Genomic DNA, 26889 nt, shown 5'->3' on the forward strand with positions numbered 1-26889 from the left:
GGTGGTGTTCACCTTTAATTCCAGCACTCAGGGAACAAAGGCAGAGAGATCCGAGTTCCAGGCCAGTGAGAACTACATAGTGAGACCCTATCTCAAAAACAAACAAAAAGTTGTGCATTACAAATCTATTACTAATCTAGAATTGCCTATTCATTGATGATTTAACACACGGCCCATTGATGGTAAAAGATAACAGGGAATAGACGCATTCCAGCCTTTCATATGCCCCCATGATCTTTTAGAAAAGCAGTATCATAAAGCAAGAATGGTACATGGCAGATGCTCCTCAGAACCAGTTCAAATGAAGCCACACAGCTACTGTTTCGATTTGGTTCCAACATTAGGCTTAACTCCAAGTAAAGTGGGTCACTTGGTGACCTCTAAGGAACCCCAAGGACATGGATTTGGGAAGGTAGCTAAAAAATTAATGTCCTTTACAGCACGAACATACATCATAGTTGTACCTGGAAGTGATTAGCCTGATACTGAAATCCACCCATCAGACACCAAAGATAGTTTAAAAGTTAGAAATGTCAAAACAATATAATGGGGGGGGGGACTTAATGGTAAAATAAAGCACAAGCCAGTTTTAATACAGCTAACACTTCATAATTTAAAAGTCACTAGGGGCCAGGGCAGCAGCTCAGTTGGTAGAGTCCTCCCTACCACTTGATCCTCATCACCAGTACTAACTAGGCATGACCGCACAAGTGAGGAGTCCCAGCACTCAGGAAGTAGAGGCAGAAAGAGCAGAAGTTCAGTCAGTCATCCTCTGCTCTACAGTGAGGATGAGGCCAGCCTGGACAACAGGACAACAACTGTGTGTGTCTCAGCACACACAGCTAGAAGATCGCACAATCAGAAAGTTGTATTTAACAGGATTTACTTTTCATGATAATGGATAAACCCTGAAAGAACACAAATCCGGAATGGTCTGATTCTACTGGTATGGGGTGGAACATTTCGTAGAGTGGCTCAGAGATGTCTTAAAACAAAAATACTGCTGTTTAGAGGGCTTTGAAAAGGGGGAAAATTAAGATAAGTCATGTGCACTAAACAAGTAAGTGGTCGTGTTGGGGCTGCCTATACACTGCCTATATACAGCCCCACGTTTTAGCCAAAGAACTTTCCTTGCTCATTTATGGTCAGTTACAGTGGAGTCTGAATACATCTGGCTAATGACCTCCTTTTCCAGTTCATTCATATCGAACCAAAGCATAACAAACACTATTGTCCTGCAAAGGATAATAATCTACTATCTCTTTCATTACTTATAAAATCATTCCCCACTTATTCCACTTATTCCAGAGTCATTTGTCCAAATCACTCCACGGACTTCCACGCTAGCCGGAGGAAAGGAGGAAGGGTGGGAGAAGCAGGTTCACCTTTACAGCACTTTGCTTAAAAGGCAATCCTGTTTTTCTCAAAGCACATTATGAAGCAAAGGTCTTGGTGAGGATGTCTTCATGCTGCTGCTGGTGCACGGTGCCAATTCCTACTGCAGGTGCTGGCAAAGGGGGCCGGCTTACAAGACGGAGCTGTCAGGGAAGCAAAGAAGAAACCAAATGACATTTTGAGTGTACTGGAGTTCTGATCAATTCCACCAAAAATTTCCATATATTCTCTGTTAGCTTGTTCAAGGCAAGAAGAAATATGGAATTACAGAGAACAGATTAGAATAAAATATCTACCCCTGAATTCCAAGCATGATAAGGTGAAAAAAACCTATCTTTTGATCTTAGCTATAGTTTATTTAACTAGATGTATTTCACGTAAAAATGATCTTATCATAGTAAACTCATACTAAAGGAGGGAACCACATTCTACTGCACACAGAATAAATAGATGAAGAAAAGTACAACTATTCTTATTGTCTCTCCTTTCCTGAGAAAGGTAAAGATGTACAGTCTAACAGCATGATAAACATGGCCGGAATAAGTGCTAACTGGGTATCTCAGGCACAAAACTGAAAAAAAATATTCATCAGCATCTTTCTCTGGCACTTGGACAAGATATGGTGAGGAAATAGTAAGAAAAGTAACGACATACAAAGTTCATCGTTTTTCTGGGATACAAGCACACTTTTAGCATAATATTACAGGTTGAGCATCCTCAAACCAAATTCTTCAGATAGTTATTAAAAGGTCTTGGATTTTGAAGCATTTCAGATTTTGGAATTTTTTTAAGCCTTCTCAGCCTAGGAAGTGTACATAAATACTCCAAAATCTGAAAATCACATATCTGAAACACTTCCGGTTCTGATCATTCTGGGTAAAGGATACTCAATCTCCGTAATCTTAATACATAGACAGCTCCATAAACTCAGCATTTTCCTCCAAAGGAATAACCTAAAACTAAATTTCCCTTTTTATTTCCTCTTCCTCTTGCATGCTGACTATGTTGCCTGAGCTGAGGTCAAACTCATAAACTCAAGTGACCCCAACCTCCTAATATAGTCATGCAGCACCATGACCAGCTGAAAAAGAGAGGTTTTCATTTCACTTTATCTTTAAACAAATGAGGGAGCTGAGAATAAAAACCCTTATGTTGTTACTCCAAGAGAAATGAGAGAGAGAGAGAGAGAGAGAGAGAGAGAGAGAGAGAGAGAGAGAGAATATGAACGAATATAAATTTAAGAATGGACACTCACCTTGCAGGCCAGCTGTTTTTCAAACCTTGGAGAAACAAAAAACCATGGACCCATGTTCTGAGGCTCCTCCTGACTCCAAATAATATCTACAAAATTAAAAAATTGACTTCAACACCTAATATATAACTTATATACCAAGAAGTGAAGTAGAGAAAGGGATGGATGGAAAATAGATAAATTTTCAACTTCAATTAAATGCTTTTCCAACATGTTCGCATCTTAAATTTTTTATTAGGTATGTGTATGTATGCATGTCTGTATAAATGTGTGCCCTGTGCACAGGTGCCCAATGAGGACAGAAGAGAACACTGGATCCCTTGAGGCTGGAGTTACCGGTGGTTGTGAGCCACCAGTGTGGATACTGGAAAGGGTTAACACCTGAACCATCTCTCTAGCTCCTAATGTTATTTCTTCCTTCCTTTCCTCCTTTCTTCTTTCCTTCTTCCCTTCCTTCCTTCCTTCCTCTTTCTTTTTTCCTTTCTGGCAAGTACATAGTTATATGTTCATCAAAAAAAAATAATCATGATTCAAAATAGTTCTTTCATCCTGATTGTTTGCAGTTAGTATGCTTCTGAGCCCCAAATGTTAGCAAGAATCAGCCTTTTGTCTATCATGAAGTTTCATGTTACCAAAATGCCGAATAAATGGAGTCATACAGTGTGTAGCCTTTTGGGTATGATGTGAATTGTCAAAATACATTTGTGATTCACCCAAGTTCTTGTGAATAGCAACCGTTCATTCCTAGAGGTTCAGAGCTAGCCTGGTTGCCTTGAGCATCCTTGAGGGCCTGCATAGCAAACAGTAGTCCTTCCTGCTTTATTGAATATGATGTTACACACATTTCTTGCTACAGGGGAACTGTGTTTACTCATTGCCTAAGTGAAGAACATTTGATTATTCCAAGCTTGAGGCAATTACAAATAAAGCTACTAAAAACAAAAAACAAATGCAGCTGCTAAAAATACCTGTATGCAGATTTTCCTGTGAACCTGTTCTCATTTTCTGGGTAAACCAGCAGTGGGAATTCTGGGTTACAAGGTAAACTGGGGTTCATGTAGTAAGAAACCATGTTCCAGAGTGGTGGGAAACACTTGTAATCCCAGCAGTGGTGAGAGAGGGTTCCACTTGCTTTGCTTTGCATGCTCGGTTTATTGGGGAGGGGTTGTTTTGCTTTACACTTTAAATATTTTGAGGGTAGGGGTGTTTGGCCTGCATGTATTTCTGTGCACCACATATGTGCCTGGAGCCCTCAGAGGCCAAAAGAAAATGTCAGATCCCTTGAAACTAGAGTTACAGTTAGTCATTAAGTACTAACTGTACCAGTTTAGTACTGAGCCAGATAACTTTGGAAGAGCACCCAGTGCTCTTAACCACCGAGCCACCTCTCCAGCCCCTACAATAATTTTTACAATGAAAGTTTCTCATGCTGATTAAGCCAAATTTTTGATGACACAACTAAAATCTTTCTATCTAACCAAGCTCACAGAGGTTTTCTCCTAATCGTGTTACAGGTACATTGAGGTCTGAAATCACTTAATTTCTCTCAGGTGCACACAGACATCAAATTTTCCAACCTAAGTGCTGAAAGTGCTTTATCATTTACAATTATACTGCAATTATCACATATGATGGGACAGCACTAATGACCCACAAATTTTCAAGAAATTATGTTTAGATGATAGTGGAACACCAAGACATGGCCCTAGTGGTACTTCAAAACATATCCTCAGATTCCATGAGATTTGACTTTCTAGTGCCTTTCACTTCCCCCACCTCTTTCCATCTGAAATGGTGTGAACGGGTTTCCCCAACAGGAACAAGTGTTGTGGAATATTAGTTGAAGACGTGTTGCATTTGTTTATGCTGTGGAACATTTGTTTAATGATGCAAAGATGTGTTGTATTCTTTTATGTTGCATTTGTTTAACTCTGTGAAGTTATATGACTTTAGCTGTCTAAAATACCTGATTGGTCTAATAAAGAGGTGAACAGCCAATAGCTAGGCAGGAGAAAGGATAGGCGGAGCTGGCAGAGGGAGAAAAATAAATAAAGGAGAAATCTGGGAAGAGAGATTGGGGAGCCAAAGGAGACGGAGAGGAGGACATCAGGGGCCAGCCACTCCACTACACAGCAAGCCAGTGAGTAAGAAGTAAAGAAAGGTATATAAAATAGAGAAAGATAAAAGCACCAAGGCAAACGGTAGATGATAGAAAAATTTAAGAAAAGTTGACTAGGCTTGGCATTCATAAGTAAGAATAAGTCTCCATGTAATTTATTTAAAAACTGGATGGTAGGACCCCAGATAGCAAAGAGTAAAGAAAACAATCAACTACAAACAAAAGGCTCTACCTTGGTGGGCAGTGGTGATGAACGCCTTTTTTTATCCCAGTACTCAGGAGACAGAGACAGGTGGATCTCTGTGAGTTTGAGGCCAGCCTGGTCTAGAGAGCTAGTTCCAAGACAAATTCCAAAGCTACAGAGAAACCCTGTCTTGAAAAACCAAAAAAAGAAAAAGAAAAGAAAAAGAAAAAAAGAAAGAAAAAAGCCTTTACCTTTAACATGTTTGTATTTGCTCATCTCTTGTTGTAATGAATCCAGTGGGAAAGGGCAGAGTTCCTCTATTCGAATGATGGCAAAGTCATGCTTCTTGGCCCCCAAAGATTCTCTTTGCTTCAGCAGAGCATAAAAATGTTTACCACAGCAAAATATGAGAGTTTTAACGCTGTTGGGGACAAAGCAGCTATCAGTGTGGAGCAAAACATGCTTAGGAATTGTGTCAGAAGAGAGAGGAGACTCGATTTCAATGTGTTGCAATAAAGCTGCTTGGGGCTCTGCTGCTGGGTTCAGTCACCTGCAATTCTCTTTCTGTGACAGCTGTCCCCAGAATTCACTCTTTCATACACACTCCCCTTACAACATAGCTATCAAGGGGCTGAGATGTAGCTCAGCAGTATTAAGCATGGTAAGGCAATGTATTCAGTCACACACACAATTTATAACAGGATATAAGAAATTTTGTTCACTTATAAAACCCCTGCCCAAAGTAGGAAACAGAGAAACACCAAATTACTTTTTTGGATCTACTGATGAATCGCCAATGACAGGTTTGAATGCTGTTCCTGGGGCCATTTCCTGAAGAGCTGACACAGCTGCCTGAAGAAGAAAAACAGCCACACCCACATGAACAACGGAGAAGAGCTACAGCTGTGACTGCGAGCAGATCTTAGAGAAACAGTTCTAGAACTCTGGCACAGAACCACACTCAAGCATGCTCACGAACACAGTGTTCTCCAGGGTACAGTTCTGTGTGCGCCAAACTGAATGATAAGAGCTTGCCTTGTCTGTCCCATAAGACAGCTTTGTTTGTCTTTTTATTTTGTTGTCTGAGACAGAGTCTCACTATACAGCTCATAATGGCCTGGAGCTCACTGTGAAGACCAGGTTGGCCTTGAACTCAGAGATTCTCCTGCCTCTGCTTCTGCACCCAGAAGAAGCTGAATATTGTAGTAATTTACACTTTGACTCGGCTTGAGGCTTCTGTTTCAAAATATCTGCATCAGAAGAGCCCTTCCACAAAAAACATCAACACACGTATGTGTGCACATGCACACACACACACACACACACACACACTCCAAAAAGGCAAAATAAAAAACCAACCCGTCCTAAAGGGATTGTACAACTGTTTTTGAATTTTCTGTGATTTCTCAAGACTCCTGAAAATATTGGTGAAAAAAAAAACTACAGAGAAAGCCACAACATAGCTGCTAGGGATAGCTCAGAGGATGAGTACTTGCTGCTCGCCCAGAGGACCTGAGCTCAAGTCCCAGGGTGATGTGGGATTCCCCCTGTATGCTATAAATATGTTTCATGGGTTAATAAAGAAGCTTCTTTGACCTGTGGCAGGTCAGAAAATAGCAAGGCAGGAAATCTCAACAGAGATAAAGAGAGGTAGCAGGCAGAGTCAAGGAGATGCCATGTAGCTGCTAAAGGAGAAAGATGCCAGAACCTTACCTGGTAAGACACAGCTTTGTGGCAATACACAGATTAATAGAAATGAGTTAATTCAGGTTATAGCTATTAATTTCAAGCTAGCTAGAAATACACCTAAGCTATTGACCAAACAGTGTTGTGATTAATATAGTGTTTGTGTTATTATTCAGGTCTAGGCGACCGGGAAATAAACAAGCAGTCTCCACTTACACCAGCACCCACACTGACTGGCTCATAACCACCTTTAAGTCCAACACTTCTTCTGGCCTCTGGGGGCTCTTACACACACACACACACACACACACACACACACACATAGAGCAAATAAAACTTAACAAAAAATAAATACAATTAAATACAGAAAATAGAGAAAATAGACTATAAAAAAGTAACAAAAGGAAAAGGCCTTATGAGATAGCTCTTTCTACTTACAGGGTACCTGAGTAACACTTTGGGAGAAGCAACAATGAGAGGTTTTCTGAAATTCCGGATCATTTGTCTTCTAAGCAAGTGGAAATACTGAGCGGGCGTAGTTGGGTGTACCACAAACATGTTCACAGTGTCGCTGTCCACCCCTTCTTCTGCACTATCGCACATCTAGGAGAGCAATGGGAAGAGAACACAGGCACGCTGGATCATCTGCCTTAGTCCCAGCACAGCCCAAGGATACAGGGAAGCACATAGATCCTCAGCTAATAAAGATATTTCTCTCCATTGTGTATCAGAAAAGTATTAGAAGGCATTTTCCCTGACCTATAAAGTATTAACCAAAGAAGAGATAGAGAGTTGTCTCCATCCACTCACTTCTAACAAAGCTACTTCCAGACAAGGCTGCTTGAAAAAGGCACCTGGGAAAGAATTTTTTTAAAAAAAAAAAAAATCCTTTCTCTTGAGCAACCAGTACCCACACATAGATGTGGAAGGTAGAGGCAAAAGAGTCAGATGTTCACGGTCACCCTCTGCAACAACTGATTTGAGACTAGCCCAAGCTACATGAAAACCTGTCTCAAAAAACAAATAAAGGATCCTCTATCCTTCGCTGTTATGCGCCTATCCTCCCCCCACCCCCACCCCCCGTAGAAAGTTAAGAGCAATAGTTATTTGGCACACTTATTCTCTGGTATGTCTTACTATCTTCTGAGTGCCTCTTCCCTTTTCTTATTATCTTCATTTAAGCTTATATTAAAATATCTTTATGCCAGGTGTTGGTGGCACATGCCTTTAATCCCAGCGCTCAAAAAGCAGAGGCAGACAGATCTCTGTAAATCTAGGGTCACTCTGGCCTACAGAACCAGTTTTAAGACAGCCAGCACTACACAGAGAAACCCTGTCTCACAAACAAAACAAAAAATTTTTCTGCCTCCCCCCACCACAAATCTTCTGGTTATCATCAGATTAAGACGGTAAGAGGGAGCACTAACAGAATCTCACACTTTGGGTGAAATAAAATTGCAGTGTGCACATTTCAGGACAAAAGAACAAACAAACGCAGATTGAGCCAGGTGTGGTGAAATCCCAGGAAATGGAAGAAGAGAGTGAAAGGTTGGGAGTTCAAGGTCAGCCTTGGCTACAAGACACTGTCTCAAAAAAATTTAAGATGTATGTTAAAAGGTTGAGAGCGAAAGAATAAGCTCAGAAGATCCTGCTGGCCCCAACCCTAATATAGAAGCAGTGTGGGGATGGAAATAGGATTGAAAAAAAAATCCTAGTATTCCAGAAGAAAGGCAGTTAGGAGCATCCTGGGAAAAGTCAAAGGCATAGTCTTCTCTAGTAAGAAACTCCTACAGAAGCCTAATGGAAGTGGCATCCATCTCCCATAGGGAGGAGATATTTGTGGGCAATTACTGAACCTCAGAAAAACACCCAGATCAAAGAGTCCTTTCCCAGTTACATCCTTAGGACCCAAACTCTGGAGCCTATCTTCAACTACTGTTGTAAGAGAATATATTGTATCCACTGTGCAGGATATATAAATATTTATTCATTCTTGATTGGAAAACACAGAAGGTCTTCGAAGAGGCCCAAGTAACTAAAGACAAGATGAAAGAAACAGCATAGGGATAACATAAATACCATGTAGCCAAATAACTTTATGAAGGAGGAAGGACAAAAGAAAATAAAGGAACACAGTGGGCTAAGGACAGAGTTTGAGGGTTTTTTTTGTTGTTGTTGTTGCTGTGTTTTTAGGGAGGATGACACAGTCTCATTTAGCTCAGGCTAGCCTCAAATCACTAATAGCTGAGGATGGCCTTGAATGTTTGACTCTCCTGCTTCCACCTCCCAAGTACTGGGATTACAGGCATGTGCCAAGTAACCATGCCTGGTTTTGAATAACACAGGGACTGAACCCAGGGCGTCAGTGCATGACAGGCAAGCACTCTCCCTACTGAGCCCAGAACAGACAGTTTTAAAGAGAACCGAACAAAGTCAGACAATAATAAAGAGCATAAAACTAAGAACACAAAGTGAGAACTCTACTCAAACTACTGAGGTTTAAGTAAACAAGAAGTACCAAGAACAACAACTGGCAAGAGGCCTTGGTGATTCAGAGCATGTGCTCCTCCTACAGAGGACCTGGGCTCAGTTTCCAGCACATACATGACAGCTATCAACCATCTATAATTCCATTTCAGGGAATCTGTTGCCCTCGTCTGGCTTCCATGACACTAAGCATGCACATAGCACATATACATATATGCAAGCAAACACTCATATACATAAAATTAAGTTTAAAAAAAAGTCAAGCTAGAGAGATGGCTCAGAGGTTATGAGCACTGGCTGCTCTTCGAGAGGTCCTGAGTCTAATTCCCAGCAACCACATGGTGGCTCACAACCATCTATAATGAGACCTGGTTCTCTATTCTGTATACAGGTGGAACACTGTATACATAATACATCTTAGAAAAAAGAAATGTCAAGAACAGACAAGGCTGAAAATATAAATGACACAAAGAGCTTGGCATAAAGACAATGAAAACAGAAAGCAGAAGAAATAGCAGGCATTTACATGAGCAGCAAAGACTCTTCTTTTTTTATTTTTGGTTTATCCAGCAGGGTTTCTCTGTAGCTTTGGAGCCTGTCCTGGAACTAGCTCTTGTAGACCAGGTTGGCCCCAAACTCACAGAGATTCACCTGTCTCTGCCTCCCAAGTTCTGGGATTAAAGGCAGCCAAAGACTCTTCTAAGTTATTTATAGACATGAATCTTTTCATAAGGCTGAAAATGAAATTATTAAAATAAACAAAGGACTTGAGATACCCACTATGGCAGTAGATGAAATCGTGGCAATAAAGATTTAAACCCACAAGAGTCAATTTGTTTGTTTTTCATTGAGTGGCCCTGGCTGTCCTATCTGTAGACCCTGGCTACCTTCTAATTTGCCTTCCTCCGCCTTCCTGAATGCTGGCATCAAAGGCATGTGTCAACACTCATGCCTATAATTTTCAATTATTATAAGAAAGAAGTTGTCAGCCGGGCGATGGTGGCGCACACCTTTAATCCCAGTCCTCGGGAGGCAGAGGCAGGCGATCTTTGGGAGTTCGAGACCAGCCTGGTCTACAGGACTGGCTCCAGGACAGGCTCCAAAGCCACAGAGAAACCCTGTCTCGAAAAACAAAAACAAAAAAAAAAAAGAAAAAGAAAGAAGTTGTCAAATCCTCAGGGCTGAAGTTCTTGACACTCAAAGCTTAAAAGCCATAACACTATGGCATGGGAGCTGGAGATATGTCAACATATCTCAAATAGTTAAGAATACCGACTGTTCCTCCACAGGAGCCAGGTTCAGTTCCCAGCACTCACATGGTAGCTCACAATAATCTATAATTACATTTCCAAGGAATACGATGTTCTTTCCTAGCCTCTGCAGGTAATGCATGCATTTTGTTCTACAAGCACACATGTAGACAAAACACCCATACACATAAAAATAAAAAAAAATCTTTGAAAAAAGCTGTAACACTCTCCTTTGCTCATCTGCTATCAATGCTAGTTGCTTCTACAAAGCATGGACCATAACTAGTCCCTGAATATATGGCCACCAATAGTCCATGGTGGTTCAAAAGAGGATGGCCATGAAACTGGGTAATGTTGTTTATGTTATGGTTTTAAGACAGCATTTCATGTAACCCAGTTGGCCTCAGACTTACTAAATAGTCAACGATGGCTTTGAACTCCCAATCCTCCTGTCTCTGTCTCCCACACATTGGGATTAGAGGTATGTCCAACCATTCCTGGTTAAGTCCAGGTTACTTAGGAACAACATACATTTATTTTTCACATTTATGGAGGCTGGAAAGTCCAAGATCACGGAGTAAATTTGGTGTTTGATCAGGGCCCATTCCCTGACTCACACATGGTGTCTTCTCACGTGTCCGTACATGGAGTGAAGAGCAAGTATGCAGCTAGAAGGCTCCTTAGTACATTCCCAGCCCTAAGAGCTCTACATTTATGACTTCATCGCTTATCACAGGCCTCGCAACCTAATTTCCTCACCTGGCTTTGGATGAGGGATATAATTCAATGAATGAATTTTGGGAAAGCACATACAGATTGTGGCACAAGATAATATTCTTGATATAATCAACAGGATTTTCTCCATAAGCTCCATTTTGTACATCCCCCCTTTCTGGTCACCATTTTCTATCTTTCTAGCTCACTCTTTTGTTGTTCATGTTGCTCTGTGTGTGTGTATATATGTACAAGTGTGGTGCATATGCATTCATGTGCATGTGAAGGCCAGAGGTCAACATTGTGTGATCTCCTAAGTCACTTTCCACTTTATTTTTTGAAACAGAGTTTCTCACTGAACCTGGATCTCACACTTGGGCTGGAGTAGCTGGCCAGTGACCTCCAGGGCTCCACCAGTCTCTACCTCCCCAGCACTGGAATTCCTCCTGCTCCTCTCCCTCTCCCCAGACCCCCAGTCATGTGTCTAGTGCTAGGAACGGAACTCAGGGCCACTCACATGTTAGGTAAGTACTCTATCACTGCGCTGCAGCTCCAGCCTGAAATCATTCTGTATCTGTGAATGTGTGTGTATTCATGCAGATGAACATGTGTGCATGGGTGTACATACATGTGTTTGATGTGTTTGTGTGTAAGCGTTTAGAACAGAAGTAAATCCTGGAGGATCTTTCCTCAAGTGGCACCCACCTTGTTTTCTCAAACAAGGTTTCACTTGGTCTGCAGCATCCTGATTGGGCTAGGCTGGCTGGCAGTGAGCACCAAGGGTCCTCCAATCTCCTGCCTCACCAACTCTGTTAGTACGAACCTGGCTTTCACTGGGCAGGACTGTAGTAGGGCACACCTTTAATCCCAGAACTTTGGTGGCAGAGGCAGGAGGATCTCTGTGAGTTTGAGACCAGCATGGTCTACAAGGTGAGTTCCAGGATACTAGGACTATACAGAGAAATCCTGTCTCAAAAAAAAAAAAAAAAAAAAAAAAAAAAAAGCCAAGGCCCCCACTCCCAAGCCTGGTTTTTAAATATGGATGTTGGAGATCAAATTCAGGTCCTTGTGCTAGGGCAACAAGTATTTTACTAAGCTATTGCTCTAACCTGTCTCCTATCCCCATTTTTAAATTTATTTTTATTTTATTTTATTTTATTGAGACTGTAGCTTCCCATATGCCCCCATGCTAGTCTAAAACAGAAGGAAATCATTCTTCCTCAGTCTCCTAAGAGCTCAAATCACAGGCATGCACAACCACGTTTGACTCCAGAAACCCTTGAATTTCTTTTATTTCCCAGAAACTGTGGTATTATCTAGAAGCTGAGACATTGCACTCCAAGGAATAGTCGCATTGCAGTGAGCTGGCTTCACTCAGCTACAGTATCTCGCAGTTGAAGTGCCCATGAAGCTAGCTACAGGAGATAGTGTATGGAATGGGGAAGAGCCTAGGAAACAGGAAAGCATTTTTTTAGACTCCAGTGGCATTTTACATACCTGCAAGAACCGCTCTATTCGGCAAGATGAGTGGTCAGGTCCAGCCCCATCATAGCCATGTGGAAGGAGGATGACAATGCCACTCTGCAGGAGCCACTTGGCCTCTCCTGAAAACACAAGATAGAGATTTCCCTAAGAAGCAGAACAAAATAACCTGACACGACTTGGGGAATGGAACAAAATGCTAGTGTGGTTCCCGAGCCTCCAAACCACTTTCATTATCTCATCTAGCACCGATTACTATACTTGGATGGAAATACCCACCTGAATGTGTGAAACCCTGCGCTGGCAGGTGCTTTGGGCTCTAGTGACTAGAAGACCAATTCAGTGGTAAATGTACCAGTGTCTCAGACAGCAGGTGGCACTCTGATTTCATTATGTAACGACTGTTAGCAAAGACAAGCAGCTCCTGCCATGCCCATAGCACAACAGACAACACTGGTCACCATCCTCAAACAGAGAGAGGTAGACATTCGACAACAGTCCCTGCGGGCAGGGAGGATAGCTCAGTTTGTAAAATACTTGTTGTGCGAATACAAGGACCTGAGTTCAATCCCCAGCACTCACATAAAAAGCCAGGCATGGTGCATACTCATAACCCTGATGCTAGCGAAGCAGAGAGAGGGATCCCTGAAGCTTGCTGGCCGGTCAGCTTAGCCTGACTGGTGAGTTCCAGGTCCCAGCGGGAGACTCTGTCTCAAAAACCAAAGTAGACAGCTCCTGAAACTAACACCTGAGGTTGACCTCTGACCTCCATATGCAACTACATACATATGCATGTACACCTGCACACACACGAATAGTTTCTGGACAAGCCAAAATCCAGATTCTTCACGCATTCTTCTTTCTTCTAACACATTTCAGATTTTCAGGCGAATCATCAATCTCAACCATAAAGCGTCACTATGTCACCTCAGGATGCTGGCTAATCAAGCTGCTCAACACTCCAAGAGCGGGTGCAGAACCGCATAGCCAAGAGCTGCCTGCAACTAGACGCAGCCCTTAGGATTGGGGGACAATGAAAAGCTGACAGAAAGCAAAGATACTCTTCCCAGAAGCTCACTAAGCTGTTTGCCCGAAGGCTGTCACTGCCTGTAGATAACAGGGAAATCCCCCAAACTCTCTGGAGATGGTGTGGTACAGAGAGTTTCAGAGGCAGTGATGGCCACTTCCCATTTACTTATATGAGACTGGACCCACCCACCACCCAGCCACTCACTAACACCAACCTCCAGAGATGAATGTGTCAAAGATGATCTGGGCTCCATTGAAGAAATCACCAAACTGAGCTTCCCAGAGGGGCAGCAACTTTGGGCTCTCAATGCTCATTCCATATTCAAACCCCAGGACAGCCTCTTCTGACAGCGGGCTGTTGCTAACCTAAGAGCGAGGAAGAGAATCAGACACTGATGTGCCTGAGACATCTGGGAGGAGCCAGCAAAAGTAAAGCACCACCAGGATACAAACCTCTCAAGAGGAGGAGGGCGTGGAAGGGAGCACGGCTCTCGCTCATCACCTTTCCTTTGCAAAAGGAGACCTACTGCTCAGTGTCACTGGCACACTTGGAGAAAGTCAGGACAAAGAGTAGAAGACATTGGAATACAGTCATTCAAGAATTTCTTCAAAAATAAGTTGTACAGGGCTAGGAAATGGCACAGTGGTAGAGTACTTGCATAGCATTCACAAGGTCCTGGGTTCAAAACCCAGCACCACCACTGAAAAATAATGGGAAAAAGGAGGGGAAGAGAGCTACTTGGGGGGATAGCAAGATAGTTAAGAAGGTATCACTAAGCCTCAGAACCTGAGTTCAATCGCTGGAACCCAGAAGATGAGAGAACAGACTCCTGAAAGTTGTCCTGTCACATCCCCGCCCCTCCCCACAAAAATGTAATAAAAAATTTCAAGAATAAGCAATTCTTCTCATATGATACACATTTAACCAGAAAATAAAACTGCCACATTTTTCAAAGATATCATAAAACAAAGATGGAAAAGTTATAGTATGAAGGTCTACCTTTGGTTAGACTGTTGCTGTAACATCTGATTTGTAGAGACCAAAAGAGCCATCGTGGTGAGATTGACAAAGCAGAAACTATTTCATCGTTGAGGAGTGGAAAGAAGCACCCTGCTGAGAGTTAATGCAGCAAGATTCTAGAGTGCACTTGAGAAAGATGGGAGAAAAAATGGCACTGGCTATGCTGAGTGATGCAGGAGGATGCCTTTGGTGGAAGCAAACACAAATTGCGGGTGTTACGTTGGCAGTTTGCTCTTCTTTTATATATACAATTTAAAATATAATTCTCTATTTGTTTCAGAATGTTTTTTTGAGATAAGGTCTCACTCTGCAGCCCAAGATGGTCTTGAACCTGTTATGTAGCTGGCCTCAAACTCATGGGGATCCTCATGTTTTACCTTCTAGATTCCTAGAATCGTAGGCATGAGCCACCATACTCATCTTGTTCCAACTTTTCTTTTTTCCAATTTTTTAATGTTACATCTCCATGGAATATTTTTTTGGCAATGAAAAGCAATGAAGTACTGACAAACATGACAGCATACATAGGCCTTGAAAATACTAATAATATGTCAAATTAATGTCATAGAAGGGAATATATCAGCCTACGTGTAGTAGTAGGAGCCAACTGCATCCTGTTACCCAGCTATCTTAACCCCCGAAATAACTACACAGAAATTGTATTAATTAAATTACTGCCTGGCCCATTATCTCTAGCCTCATATTGGCTAACTCTCACATATTAGTTTAACCCATCTCCATTAATGTGTATCGCCACTTGACTGTGGCTTACCGGCATGAGTCTAACCAGCATCTGTCTCAGGCAGGAGAACCATGGTGTCTGCCTGTCTGTCCTTCTTTCCAGCATTCAGTTCTGTCTTCCCCCGACTACCTGAGTTCCGCCCTATCGACTAGGCCAAGGCAGTTTCTTTAATAACCAATGAAAACAATACAAATACAGAAGGACCTCCTACACCACCTATGTACATGAGCTTCCTGAGACAGATAAATCCATTAAAACAGTCAACTGACTAGCAGCTGCCAGCAATTAGAGGGAGGATGAATGGGAGACAGGTGCTGAGAGTTAACAGTGTTTCCTTGAGGAGATGAAAGTCTTCTGAAACCAAACAGTGGTGGGTCTCATTGCTGAACTATACACACTCAAGGGTCAGATTCTGAGTTGTATTTCAACAAAACCTTTAACAAATCAACAACTCCAGAGGGCTTGCGAGATAGCTCAGTCAGTAGAGTGTTACCATGCACAAGGACCTGAGTTATCCCTGGTTTAAAAAAAAAAAAACTAGGCGTTTGCAATCCTAGAGCTGAGGTGGTAGAGGCGGGTGCCTCCTGGAGCTCCCTGGTCAGTCAGCCTGGCATACTTAGCCAGTGAGAGATCACATCTCAAGAAAGGAGATGTGGGTGGCACTTCAAAGACAACACCCAAGCTTGTTCTCGGGTCTGCACACGTATATGTAAGCATGCTCACGCACACACACAATGTGGTGGGTAGTTTTTGTCAATGTAATACAAACTAGAGTCACCTTAGAAGAGGGAACCTCAATTAAGAAACTGTCTGTATTGGACTGACCTGTGGCCATATCTGTGAGGCATTTTCTTAATTGCTAATTGATTTAGGGGGACTATCCCACTGTGGGTGGCACTGTCCCTGGACAGGTGGGCCTAGACTATGAGCAAACCACGGGAACAGGCTATTAACAAGCCTCAGTTTTCCTCAGTGATGGACTATAGCTGGGACATGTAAGGCTTTCTTCCTCAAGTTTCTTTTGGTCATGGTGTTTATCAAGCAATAGAAACCAAACTAGAACACAAACACGTATACACAAACACACACACACACACAGAAATTATATAATTTCTAATTACAGCTATAAAATGTGATTTATAGAGATAAGAACTAAATGGCAAACATAAAAATGTCACTGGATTATCTTCGAGCATGGTGGGTGGATCATGCTTAGCTCACCTGCTGGATGTGTGTGCATTCTGACTTCAGGTTTTAGGTTGATGTGTGTTATGAATGCATGTTAGCCCAGGCGTGTTGCATGCATCTCTCTCTGCTCTCACTTCCTCCTTCCCCTTCCTTTCTCTCCAAGACTGGCATGCCCACTCATTCTCAATCCCTCACTTCCTTCTGTTCCTCCCAGGTCCTGGCTCTGTTACCTAATTCCTCCTTTCTGAACTTTACCTCAACAATGAGACCATCAAATGCTTAAAAATAAAACAAAAAGTACTCCCGACTTGAGCTCCTTATAGCCATTTTATTCACTTCTTTTCAACCTTCTAGAAAGTAACTCAATCAATTTGTCTTCAACTCTTAGTTACTTTTATCCACCCTCTCTGTAAGTATACTTGCTCTGTGACTTGTGATGGGGTCATGTTCCAAAAAACCCAGTTTATTGGTTTGAAAATACTATAAGCCCTCTGGGCTAGAAACATAGCTCAGGGGTTAAGAGCACTGGCTGTTCTTCCAGAGGACCTGGGTTCATTTCCCAACATCCATATAGTGGCTCACAATTGCCTGTAATTCCAGTTTTAGGAGAGCCAATGTCCTCTCGCAGCCTTCTTAGGTACCAGGCACACAGACATACACACAGACAAAGCACTCATACACATACAAATAAAGGAGTCCTTTTGTTTCAAGACAAAAATCTCTCAACGCTGTCCACAGTGGTCTTGAACTCCTGGGCTCGGTTTCCTGTGGAACTTGGCTATAGATATGTACTATCACACACAGCTATCTGATTGTCATACACTGACTCATTCTTTAGGGTGTGACAATATGTCAAAAGTACACTTAGCATCTAATGAGGGAGCATCCTAGCTCAGCAACTCTACACCAGGGACTGGTTTCCCTCATCACTACCTGATTAAACAGGAGCAATGGCATGTGCGCCATGACCTGCAATGTATCAAAACTGATACTACATGCCAAATCACAGTCCAGTGAAAGCCTGATATGAGGTGCGGGGACACTAAATACTTCTATCCTGGTTCATAAATCTGACTGATACATACAAAGACAGATTCTAAAAAAAAAAAAATGAAGAAAGGGATGCATCTCCTCCTTCAAGTCACCTTGAAATCCCACATCTTCCTCCACCACTCCCCACCCCCCTCTTTTGGTTTTTTTGAGACGGGGGTTTTTCTGTATAGCTTTGGAGTCTGTCCTGGAACTCACTCTGTGGACCAGGTTGGCCTTGGACTCACAGAGATTCACCTTCTTCTACCTGGGATTAAAGGCCTGTGCCACCACAGCCTGGCTCCCACCTTATTTCTTGAGATAGACTATCTCACTGGACCTGAAGTTCACAGATTCAGCTAGACTGGCTGACAAGTAAGGCCCCGATCCTCCTATCTTTACCTCTCTAGTGCTGGGACTGCCATGCCTGCCTTTTTACTGTGTACTGGGGACTGAACTCATGCCCCATAAAGTAGGAAACACTTTACTGACTGAGCTGTCTTCCAGCCCCCCCTAAACACACAGATTATATTCTCAAACCAACAACTGGAATAGGAAAGAAGGTGACAAGTTATTAAGTTTACCTTAAAGGGATAATTTGTTTTCATAAATATCATGTGCTGTTCACTAAAGTAACTGTCGAAGAAACAAAAATGAAAAGACCCTGTTCTTAAGATCTTAACAACCCAAAGAAATGTCTATTAAATTTTAGGGAGCAGCATGACCTGGAGGAAGTGTTTTTGCTGCATTTTGTTTTGATTTAGCAGGCTAGAAATATTTGTTTACTCTCCACAACTCTAAGTTTAACAAATCGCAATAGCTTACAGGCTGCAATGTTGATTTTAACTTGACAGAATTCATATCTAGGTGATATCACACAATTACAGATAGGCGGCCCAGTTAAGCTCTAGTCTTCAAGTGCCAGCTCCAGCACGGCTCTTATCTGTCTCTTCCAGTCCAAATTTATAGACCTCCATTGCATTCCTTTATCTAAAAAGAAGTGTTGAACATAAAGTTTCTGACATCCGAATTGAGTTGCTTTAAAACTCCTCCACCTGCGGGGTGGGATGGTGCAGGCCTATAGCCCCCAGCACTTGAAGTAGAGTCAGAAGGATCAAGAGGAATTTAAGATCATCTTCAGGTACTGAGGAATTTGAGGGCAGCCTGGGCTATGTAGGACTCCATCTCAAAACCACGAATCAAATCAAACCTTGTAACTGTAAGAGTCAGCACACCAGTACACGGGGTTTATGTATGAATGTCTTACCTCCAGAAACCCTTTCTGACTCGGGTCCATGTGGTTCAGAGGAATGTAGGCATCATCTGTGTTCTGGCAAACCACCATGGCGTGCCTTTGACTGAAAGTTCCACGGCCAACATCTTGGCCACTCAGACGAACATTGAAACCTGAAACAAGCAAGCGGGGGAAGAAAAAAGATTGCTCTGAATAAACAGCACAAAAATAAGATATAGCAAAAAAAAATGCCTTTTTGTTTTAAGACAAATTTCTCTCAATGCTGTCCACACTGGTCTTGAACTCTTAGGTTCAGTCTCATGCGGAACTTGGCTATAGCTATGTCCTGTCACACACAGCTATCTGATATCATACACTGGCTCATTCTTCAGGGTGTGCATTTTCCTTAGGATAATACATTCTCCCAATTAAAATACACCTTTCCTGATGCTGGTTCACTGGTGAAGAGCACTTGCTGCTCTTCTGAGTTCAGTTCCCAGTGCCCATATGAAGCTGCTTACAAATGCCTGTAAGTCCAGCTACAGAGGGATCTGAAGACTCTGACCTCCTTGGGCACTAGTATGTACACAGACCCACACCGAGACACACAAATATACATAATTAAAAGCAGTACATCTCTGTATGTGAATATATGTATATATCTTTCTTATACTTGAAGACACATAGGCAGTGTAAAACTTGTAAGGATGGAGAGTCATTTCTGGCCATACAGTTTTTAGAGAAATAGCTTTCCAGTACAGCCAGGAGTGAGCCCTGTGGATCCCAGTTACGGCTGCAACCTTGTCTATACGCGGATGAAAGTGTTCAATGTGCCTTATAACTAAGGAGTATTGTTAGAATTACTACTATTATTTTATTTTTTATATTTTAAAAGCCCTCTAACCAACAAAAGTGACAAGTGGTCACCGAAACTCAGAATATCACGAGTAACAAGTACAGCTCGGAGCATCTCCTACCAGCTGTGCAGCTAAATGGAAATGCCTTACCTTGAGCAAGTAAGGAGCCCAAGGCAAGGGTTTCTGCTGTGGCCCAGTCCAAAGCTGTTCCCTGCTTCACCTTCTCCATCCTTGACTGAAAAAAATAAGGAAAAGATATAAAACAAACTTTTAAGTATCCATATCCTGATGGCTAGAGAGATGACTTAGCAGTTAAGGATACTTCTGGCTCTTGCAGAAGACCCAGGTTTGATTACCCACATCCACATGGTGATACACAACCATCTGTAATTCCAGTTCCAGGGGATCTGAGATCCTCATCTGACCTGCACAGGTACCATGCATGAATGTAGCACATATGTGTATATGTGGGAAAACAATCACACACATAAAATAAAATGAATAAATCTATCAAAAATTTTTTTTAAATATCCTTTTCCATTTTTTCTTTTCTTTGTCTTTTTTTCTGCAACATTATAGGATGAACGTAGGGCTTTACATCTGGTAGGCAAACACCCCACATGTTATACACAGTTTTAAAACAGGCAAAATAAGTGGTCACCTCTGCTGAGGTTTGAGCAGATGGAAGCAGAGAAGAAACTTTATTTGTAATGTTTTGTTTATTTGTTTAAAAAGATTTATTTTTTATTTTATTTTACATGTATGAGTGTTTTGCTTACATGTATGTATATATGTAAACCATGTGCGTGCCTGATGCCCACCGAAAACAGAACAGGGGTCAGATCCCTGAAACTGGAGCTACAGACAGTAACCACCATATGGGTACTGGGAACTGAACCTGGATCCTAGGAAGGAGCAGCCAGGGCTCTTAACTGCTAAACCTTCTCTCCAGCCCCAAATTTTCTATTTAGGCTAGATGGTGAGTGCATTTTGTTTGTAAAAGTTCTGCTAAAATAGGCCAGGACAGATGGTTCAGCAGTTAAGAGCACTAGCTGCTCTTCCTGAGGACCTGGGTTCAATTTCCAGTACCCACATGGTAGCTCACAACTATTTGTAAACTCCAGTTCCAGAGGATCTGACACCCTCACAGACATACATGTAGGCAAAACACTGATGTGCATGAAATTTAAAAAATTAAAGAGTTCGGCAAAAATAAAAACTTAAAAACAAAGGTATGGGTATAAATGGTCACCTTTCAGGTACATGTGTTGGCTGTTATTATTTTATTTAATCTACCTGAAGGAATCATTGATGTGGAAGTGACTTCTTTCTAATCTGTTGCTTTCATTGGTTAATTAATAAAGAAACTGCCTTAGCCCATTTGATAGGCCCACCCTTAGGTGGGTGGAGTAAACAGAACAGAATGCTGGGAGAAAGAAGCTGAGTCAGGGAGTCACCATGATTCTCCTACCGGACACAGACTCAGGTTAAGATCTTCCCTGGTAAGACACCTCGTGGTGTTACAGGGATATTAGAAATGGGTTAGATCGATATCTAAGAGCTAGCCAATGAGAGGCTGGAGCTAGTGGGCCAGGCAGTGTTTAAAAGAATACAGTTTCCGTGTAATTATTTCGGGTAAAGCTAGCCATGCGGGCGGCTGGGTGCCGGGGAAGTAGCCCACCGCTCCTATTACAACAAATCATAGTGTTTTCTGTCCACTAGTTAGAAAAATCAGACACATTTCTGTACTTTTTAAAAAGGAGCATGCATTTCTAGCATATATAATGTATTCAACACACACAAAATTCCTATGGAGGAAAACACAAGTAGAGAAAATCTGAACTGACTAAATCACAGCTTTAAAACACGAAGAGCTGGGCACTCAGGAGGCAGAGGCAGGCGGATCTCTGTGAGTTTGAGGCAAGCCTGGTCTACAAGAGCTAGTTCCAGGACATGTTCCAAAGCTACAGAGAAACCTTATCTCGAAACAAACAAACAAACAAACAAACAAACAAACAAACAAACAAAAAACAAAGAAAAAAACCACGAGGATCAGTTGCTACAACCTAGTAACAAACATCAAATAATTCTCAAACTGGCAACCAAAGGCATCAAAACGACACATCTGCTTTGCCGAGCAAAGATAAAAAGCAGCGGAAGGCGACATCAAGGCTTCCCACCTGAACATACATCTTGAGAAGGTGGCTGTGTAGTTGCAGCTCCTCTGGGACCTCCACGGACTTCACACCAATAAAGTGAAGGAGGTCGAGGGGCACACCTGTGTCCCAGGTGGTGATGCGTGCTTCTGGCTGTGCCAGGCCCTGCCAGTGGGCCTGCAGGTTAGTGGCCTGGGGGCTGTAGTGGGCCGCATTGGTTAAGTGGTCATTTAACTTGGTGTAGTAGGAGGCTTTTATGCCAGAGACCTCCTCCTGGGTCAGGAGTCCACTGGCAATGAGGTGCTCCGCATAGGTGTCAGGGATGCTCTTCCGGGCTCTGTTGGAGAGAGGCGGGGAGTGGGGGAATGGAGACATGGTCAATCAAATACACACAATGCGAGCTGGAGAGATGGCTCAGAGGTTAAGAGCATTGCCTGCTCTTCCAAAGGTCCTGAGTTCAATTCCCAGCAACCACATGGTGGCTCACAACCATCTGTAATGAGGTCTGGTGCCCTCTTCTGCCCAGCAGGCATACATACAGACAGAATATTGTATATATAATAAATAAATAAATAAATAAATAAATATTAAAAAATTGTGTCTCTTTTTTTCTTTTTTTACTGCTTTAGCTTTTTTATTTCTTTATTTTATTTATTCATTTATTAAAGATTTCTGTCTCTTCCCCACCGCCGCCTCCCATTTCCCTCCCCCTCCCCCGGTCAAGTCCCCCTCCCTCGTCAGCCCAAAGAGCAATCAGGGTTTCCTGCCCTGTGGGAAGTCCAAGGACCACCCACCTCCGGCCAGGTCTAGTAAGGTGAGCATCCAAACTGTCTAGGCTCCCACAAAGCCAATACGTGCAGTAGGATCAAAAACCCATTGCCATTGTTCTTGGGTTCTTGTGTCTCTTCTTTAAAAAATAAAATAAAATAAATACACACAATGCTAAGAGATAATCATTGCCACGGGTACTGCAGGATGTTTTATCCACTTTGAAAGTCACTTAAGAAATGTTCTGGAACTAGATAGAGATGGTGGTTGTAAAACACTAAAATAGTAAATGTTACAGAGTTGTTCTTTTCAGAATATTTCAGGGAGCTGGAGATACACCTCAAGAGCTTAGAAGAGTTTGCTGCTCTCTCATGAGGAACTGAGTTCGGATCTCAGCATCTATGTCCGGTGGCTCACAAACGCCTGTAACTCCAGCTCTAAGAGACAAGACACCCTCTTTTAGCCTCTGTGGTAGCCTGCTCACACACATGTGTAGTGTGTACATATTCACACAGAGAAACAAACACACATAAAATAAGATAAAACTGCTGGATGCCAGCTAGTCTAACCTAATTGGTAAACTCTTGGCCACTAAAACATCCTGTGTCAAAGGAGGAAGTGGCATTCCTGAGATGATTTGACTTCTCTGCCCAACCTACCTATACACAAATTAAAATACAATTTCTTGAGCTATTTCCTCTTAAAGTAGAAGCAGCTCCTTTGGTACAACAGTTTACAGAAATGAACCATGGAAGTCCTACTCCTGATCCTACCGGAGTATTACTAACTAGCCTCAAGCAAGGTTTCACCCAGTCTTCTTACCTAGTCTTGCTATCTGTTAAGTAAGTAAGGTGGTCCATTCTCTACTTAATGAGGAGACATGAAGTGTGAAGAATGCAGGGACCTCCGAGCCTTGTAAGATGGCCACTCTGGTTTCTCTGGGACAGGCACAGTTTAGATGTTCATCCCACTTCAAAGTATCTAACAGACATTGGAGCCAGGCAGTGGTGGCACCCCCTTTAGTCCTAGCACTTAGGAGGCAGAAGCAGGTGGGTCTCTGTGAGTTTGAGGTCAGCTTGGTCTACAGAGTGAGTTCCAGGACAGCCTAGGATACATAGAGAAACCATGTCTCAGCCTCCGCCCCCACCCCCCCAAAAAATCCAGAAGGCAACAACAATGGGGGTGCAGGCTAGAAAGATGGTTCAGCCAATTCTGGGCACCTGGGTTTGTCCAGAAGGCAACAACAATGGGGGTGCAGGCTAGAAAGATGGTTCAGCCAATTCTGGGCACCTAGGTTTGTTCCAAAGGACCAACATAGAGAGGACAGCTGCCATAAGTTGTCCTCTGACCTCCACAGATGTGCGCATGTCTGCACACACACACACACACACACACACACACACACACACGCCTAGCATTCACATGGCTCTAACTTGGACCTCCACCACCACAAAAAATGATTGATTGATTGATTGATTGATTGAGGAGGAGCAGGTTAGCCTGTTATTAAAGGAAGGTTTCTAACGGTACCTGATGATCTTATACATGACTGGGTTGGTGAAGAAAGGTTCATCCAGCTCATTATGGCCCCACTGCCTATAGCATAACAAATCAATAATCACATCCTTTCGGAACTGGCGCTGATATTCAAAAGCAAGTCTCGTGGCTCGGACCACTTCCTCTGGACTGTCCCCGTTGACGTGGATGATGGCACAGCCTACGGGCTTTCCTAAAGAAGGTAAGACCCAGATTTAAAAAAAAAAAAAAGTCAGTTAACACGGGCTAATATTAGTTATTTCCCAACACACCTATTTGACTAAGTAGGAAGACAGCCCTGAAATGCAGAGGTAGTTTAGCCTGGGTGTGAAGAATACAAACTTTAGAGTTCAGCTGACCAGACTCAGCTCTATGACTGACTATGTGACGTTGGGAAAGGTAGAAATCTCAGTCTAGAAGCTAGAGAGCACGGTTAAGAGACTGATGTTGGTCCTGAGGACCTGGGTTTGAGGCCCAGTACCCACACGGTAACTCACAGCTGTCTGTAATGCCAGTCCCCATGGGACCCAACACTCTCTTTTGGTCTCCATGGCTACTGTGTACATGTGGCGCACAGTCATACAAGCAGGCATAACATAAAATAAAGAATATAAAAATTTGAAAATAAATTAATAATTGGGTCTCATCTAGGCTCTGAGTGACGTTGTCAAGATTTCCTGAACTAAGGAATACAGTGTCTGTGTTTCACAGTGTCTTATACAGTGACAGTTAACATTTATTTTGTTATTGTTATTATTATTATTATTATCTTTCCTCCTGAGACAATAGGTCATTGAGGCACGAATCCTAGGAAAAGATTTTTCTCCCAAGAATTCTTAAAGTATTTTTCCTGTGCCAGACGATTTAAAAGGCATCTAGTCCAGACTCCAGTTATAAAACTGCTGACAGTGCCTGTAACAGTTTTGAGGACTATGAGTGGACAATAAAATCCCTTATTTGTGGTAAGGCTATTATTTCCACTGATTAAAATAAACTGACTTTGATCCTTTACAACATTTTTTTTGGATACATGGCTTCTCTGTGTAGCCCTGTCTGTCCTAGAACTTGCTCTATAGACCAGGTTGGCTTTGAACTCACAGAGATCCTCCTGCCTCTGCCTTCCGAGATTAAAAGCTGGGATTAAAAGCATGAGCCACTATGGGCTAGCTACAATTTACTTCCAACTAGGGCATTTTAGCAAATTTACCTAGTGAACACAGCCTTTTTACTGAGACTCTGAACACTCTTAAGTTTGAATAGTCCAAAGGTAATTACTTTAGAATTGTACCAAGTACACCGCTCTTTGGTTTCTACCAGATAATTCAACTGACTATGGAGCAATACGGGATTGGACACTCTCAGTTCCTCTGACTTAAGAGCTCACACTTGAGGCAGAAGTGTACCTCTGTGGAACAGTGTTTGCCTAGTATGCATAGCATACTAATGCAGTTCTGTAGCAGAGAGCTTGCCTACCCTTTATGATGCCTTGTGTCAACTAACATCGTATAAAATAAACAAATAGCATACGCAAACTAAAAATGAATGTTAATTTGGTACCTTTTGACAACTACTGACCGACCATATCCAACTTCAAAAATTTAAAATGGTTGGTAGTGGTGACAACACCTTTAATTCCAGCACTTGAGAGCGTGGTATTTTGACTGAGAAAGGCCCCCATCGGTTCATATGTTTCAGTGTTTGGTTCCCAGTTGGTGAACTGTTTAAGAAGGATTAGGAGGTGTGGCCTTGTTGGAAAGGTTTGTCAGTAGAGGTGGGCTCTCAAAAGCCCATGCTAGGCCCAGTCTCTCACTCTCTCTGCCACAGGCTTGTGGATCAGACGTGAGTTCTCAGCTACTGCTCCAATGCCATGCCTGTCTGCCTCTTGTCCTGAGTCCCACACTGCTGGTCATGGACTCACCAGCTGAAACTGTAACCAAGCCTCCAGTTAAAGGTTTTCTTTTGTAAGTTACTTTGGTCATGGTGTGTAGCAATAGAACAATAACTAAGACAAGGAGGAAGAGGCAGGTGGATCTCTATGAGTTCCAGGCCAATCTGGTTTACATAATAACAATCCCCATTACACAACCCTGTTTCAAAAAACAAAAGAAAAAACCAAAACAACAATGAAACAATCTCCGGGTCAGTTATGATGAAGCCTTGTTTAAAATAAAGACGAAAATGGGATAACCGGCAAGACTCATTGCTCTGAATGAACTAGAAGTTTTTCCTCTGCCAGTTCCCTGTCTGGTTGACATAGCAATGCCAATCTAGCATGCTACTTACCAATATCACTGCTGTATAAGGAAGACCTTCCTCTCTCCGCTGGCGTGGTGTAGCCCAGCTGGTTGTTGACGATTAGGTGGATACTCCCACCAACTCTGAAATGTGGGAGGTTAGAGAGCGTGAACGTTTCAAGGACAATCCCTTGGCCACAGAAGGACGCATCACCATGAACCTAAAACACGTGCGAGATAGAGGAAATAAGGAATTAACAGACTTAGATTTTACTGATTGAAACCAGCCGTTCAAAAATATTAACTGGAATACCAACAACCACTGTCTCATGACTCTCCTGACCTAAAAAGATATACGTTGCAGGATTTCTTAGTGTGTTTAAGCTGATCCCTTTTCAAAGATGCCTTCTCAGCTTTCCCTGCTAACACTGTACCACTTCACCCACCCCACCCCTGCATCCAACTCATGGACTCCCCAGACATCCCAGCATCTGTAGCAGCAGCACTATGGGAGGGACGGCTATAC

At 42.5% G+C, this 26889-nt stretch overlaps 1 protein-coding gene across 1 annotated transcript in view; it reads right to left on the minus strand.

Annotated features, from left to right (window-relative positions):
* Positions 1 to 559: 559 nt before the first annotated feature.
* The window catches only part of Dhtkd1 (dehydrogenase E1 and transketolase domain containing 1), a 45495-nt gene continuing 19165 nt past the window's right edge, over positions 560 to 26889 (minus strand). Inside the window, exons 6-17 of the mRNA XM_050150585.1 lie at positions 26413 to 26584; positions 24124 to 24322; positions 21850 to 22162; positions 19820 to 19904; positions 18846 to 18985; positions 13814 to 13964; positions 12585 to 12691; positions 7075 to 7239; positions 5720 to 5802; positions 5202 to 5371; positions 2651 to 2736; positions 560 to 1538 (exon numbers count right to left, since the gene is read on the minus strand). Of these exons, the coding sequence (XP_050006542.1) occupies positions 1434 to 1538; positions 2651 to 2736; positions 5202 to 5371; positions 5720 to 5802; positions 7075 to 7239; positions 12585 to 12691; positions 13814 to 13964; positions 18846 to 18985; positions 19820 to 19904; positions 21850 to 22162; positions 24124 to 24322; positions 26413 to 26584 (1776 nt within the window). The 3' untranslated portion in view covers positions 560 to 1433. The remainder of the gene's footprint in view (positions 1539 to 2650; positions 2737 to 5201; positions 5372 to 5719; positions 5803 to 7074; positions 7240 to 12584; positions 12692 to 13813; positions 13965 to 18845; positions 18986 to 19819; positions 19905 to 21849; positions 22163 to 24123; positions 24323 to 26412; positions 26585 to 26889) is intronic.

The sequence above is a fragment of the Alexandromys fortis genome, unplaced genomic scaffold (assembly GCF_014885135.2).
Source record: "Alexandromys fortis isolate MF-2015 unplaced genomic scaffold, M_Fortis_MF-2015_v1.1 scaffold_69, whole genome shotgun sequence".
Classification (NCBI taxonomy): domain Eukaryota; kingdom Metazoa; phylum Chordata; class Mammalia; order Rodentia; family Cricetidae; genus Alexandromys; species Alexandromys fortis.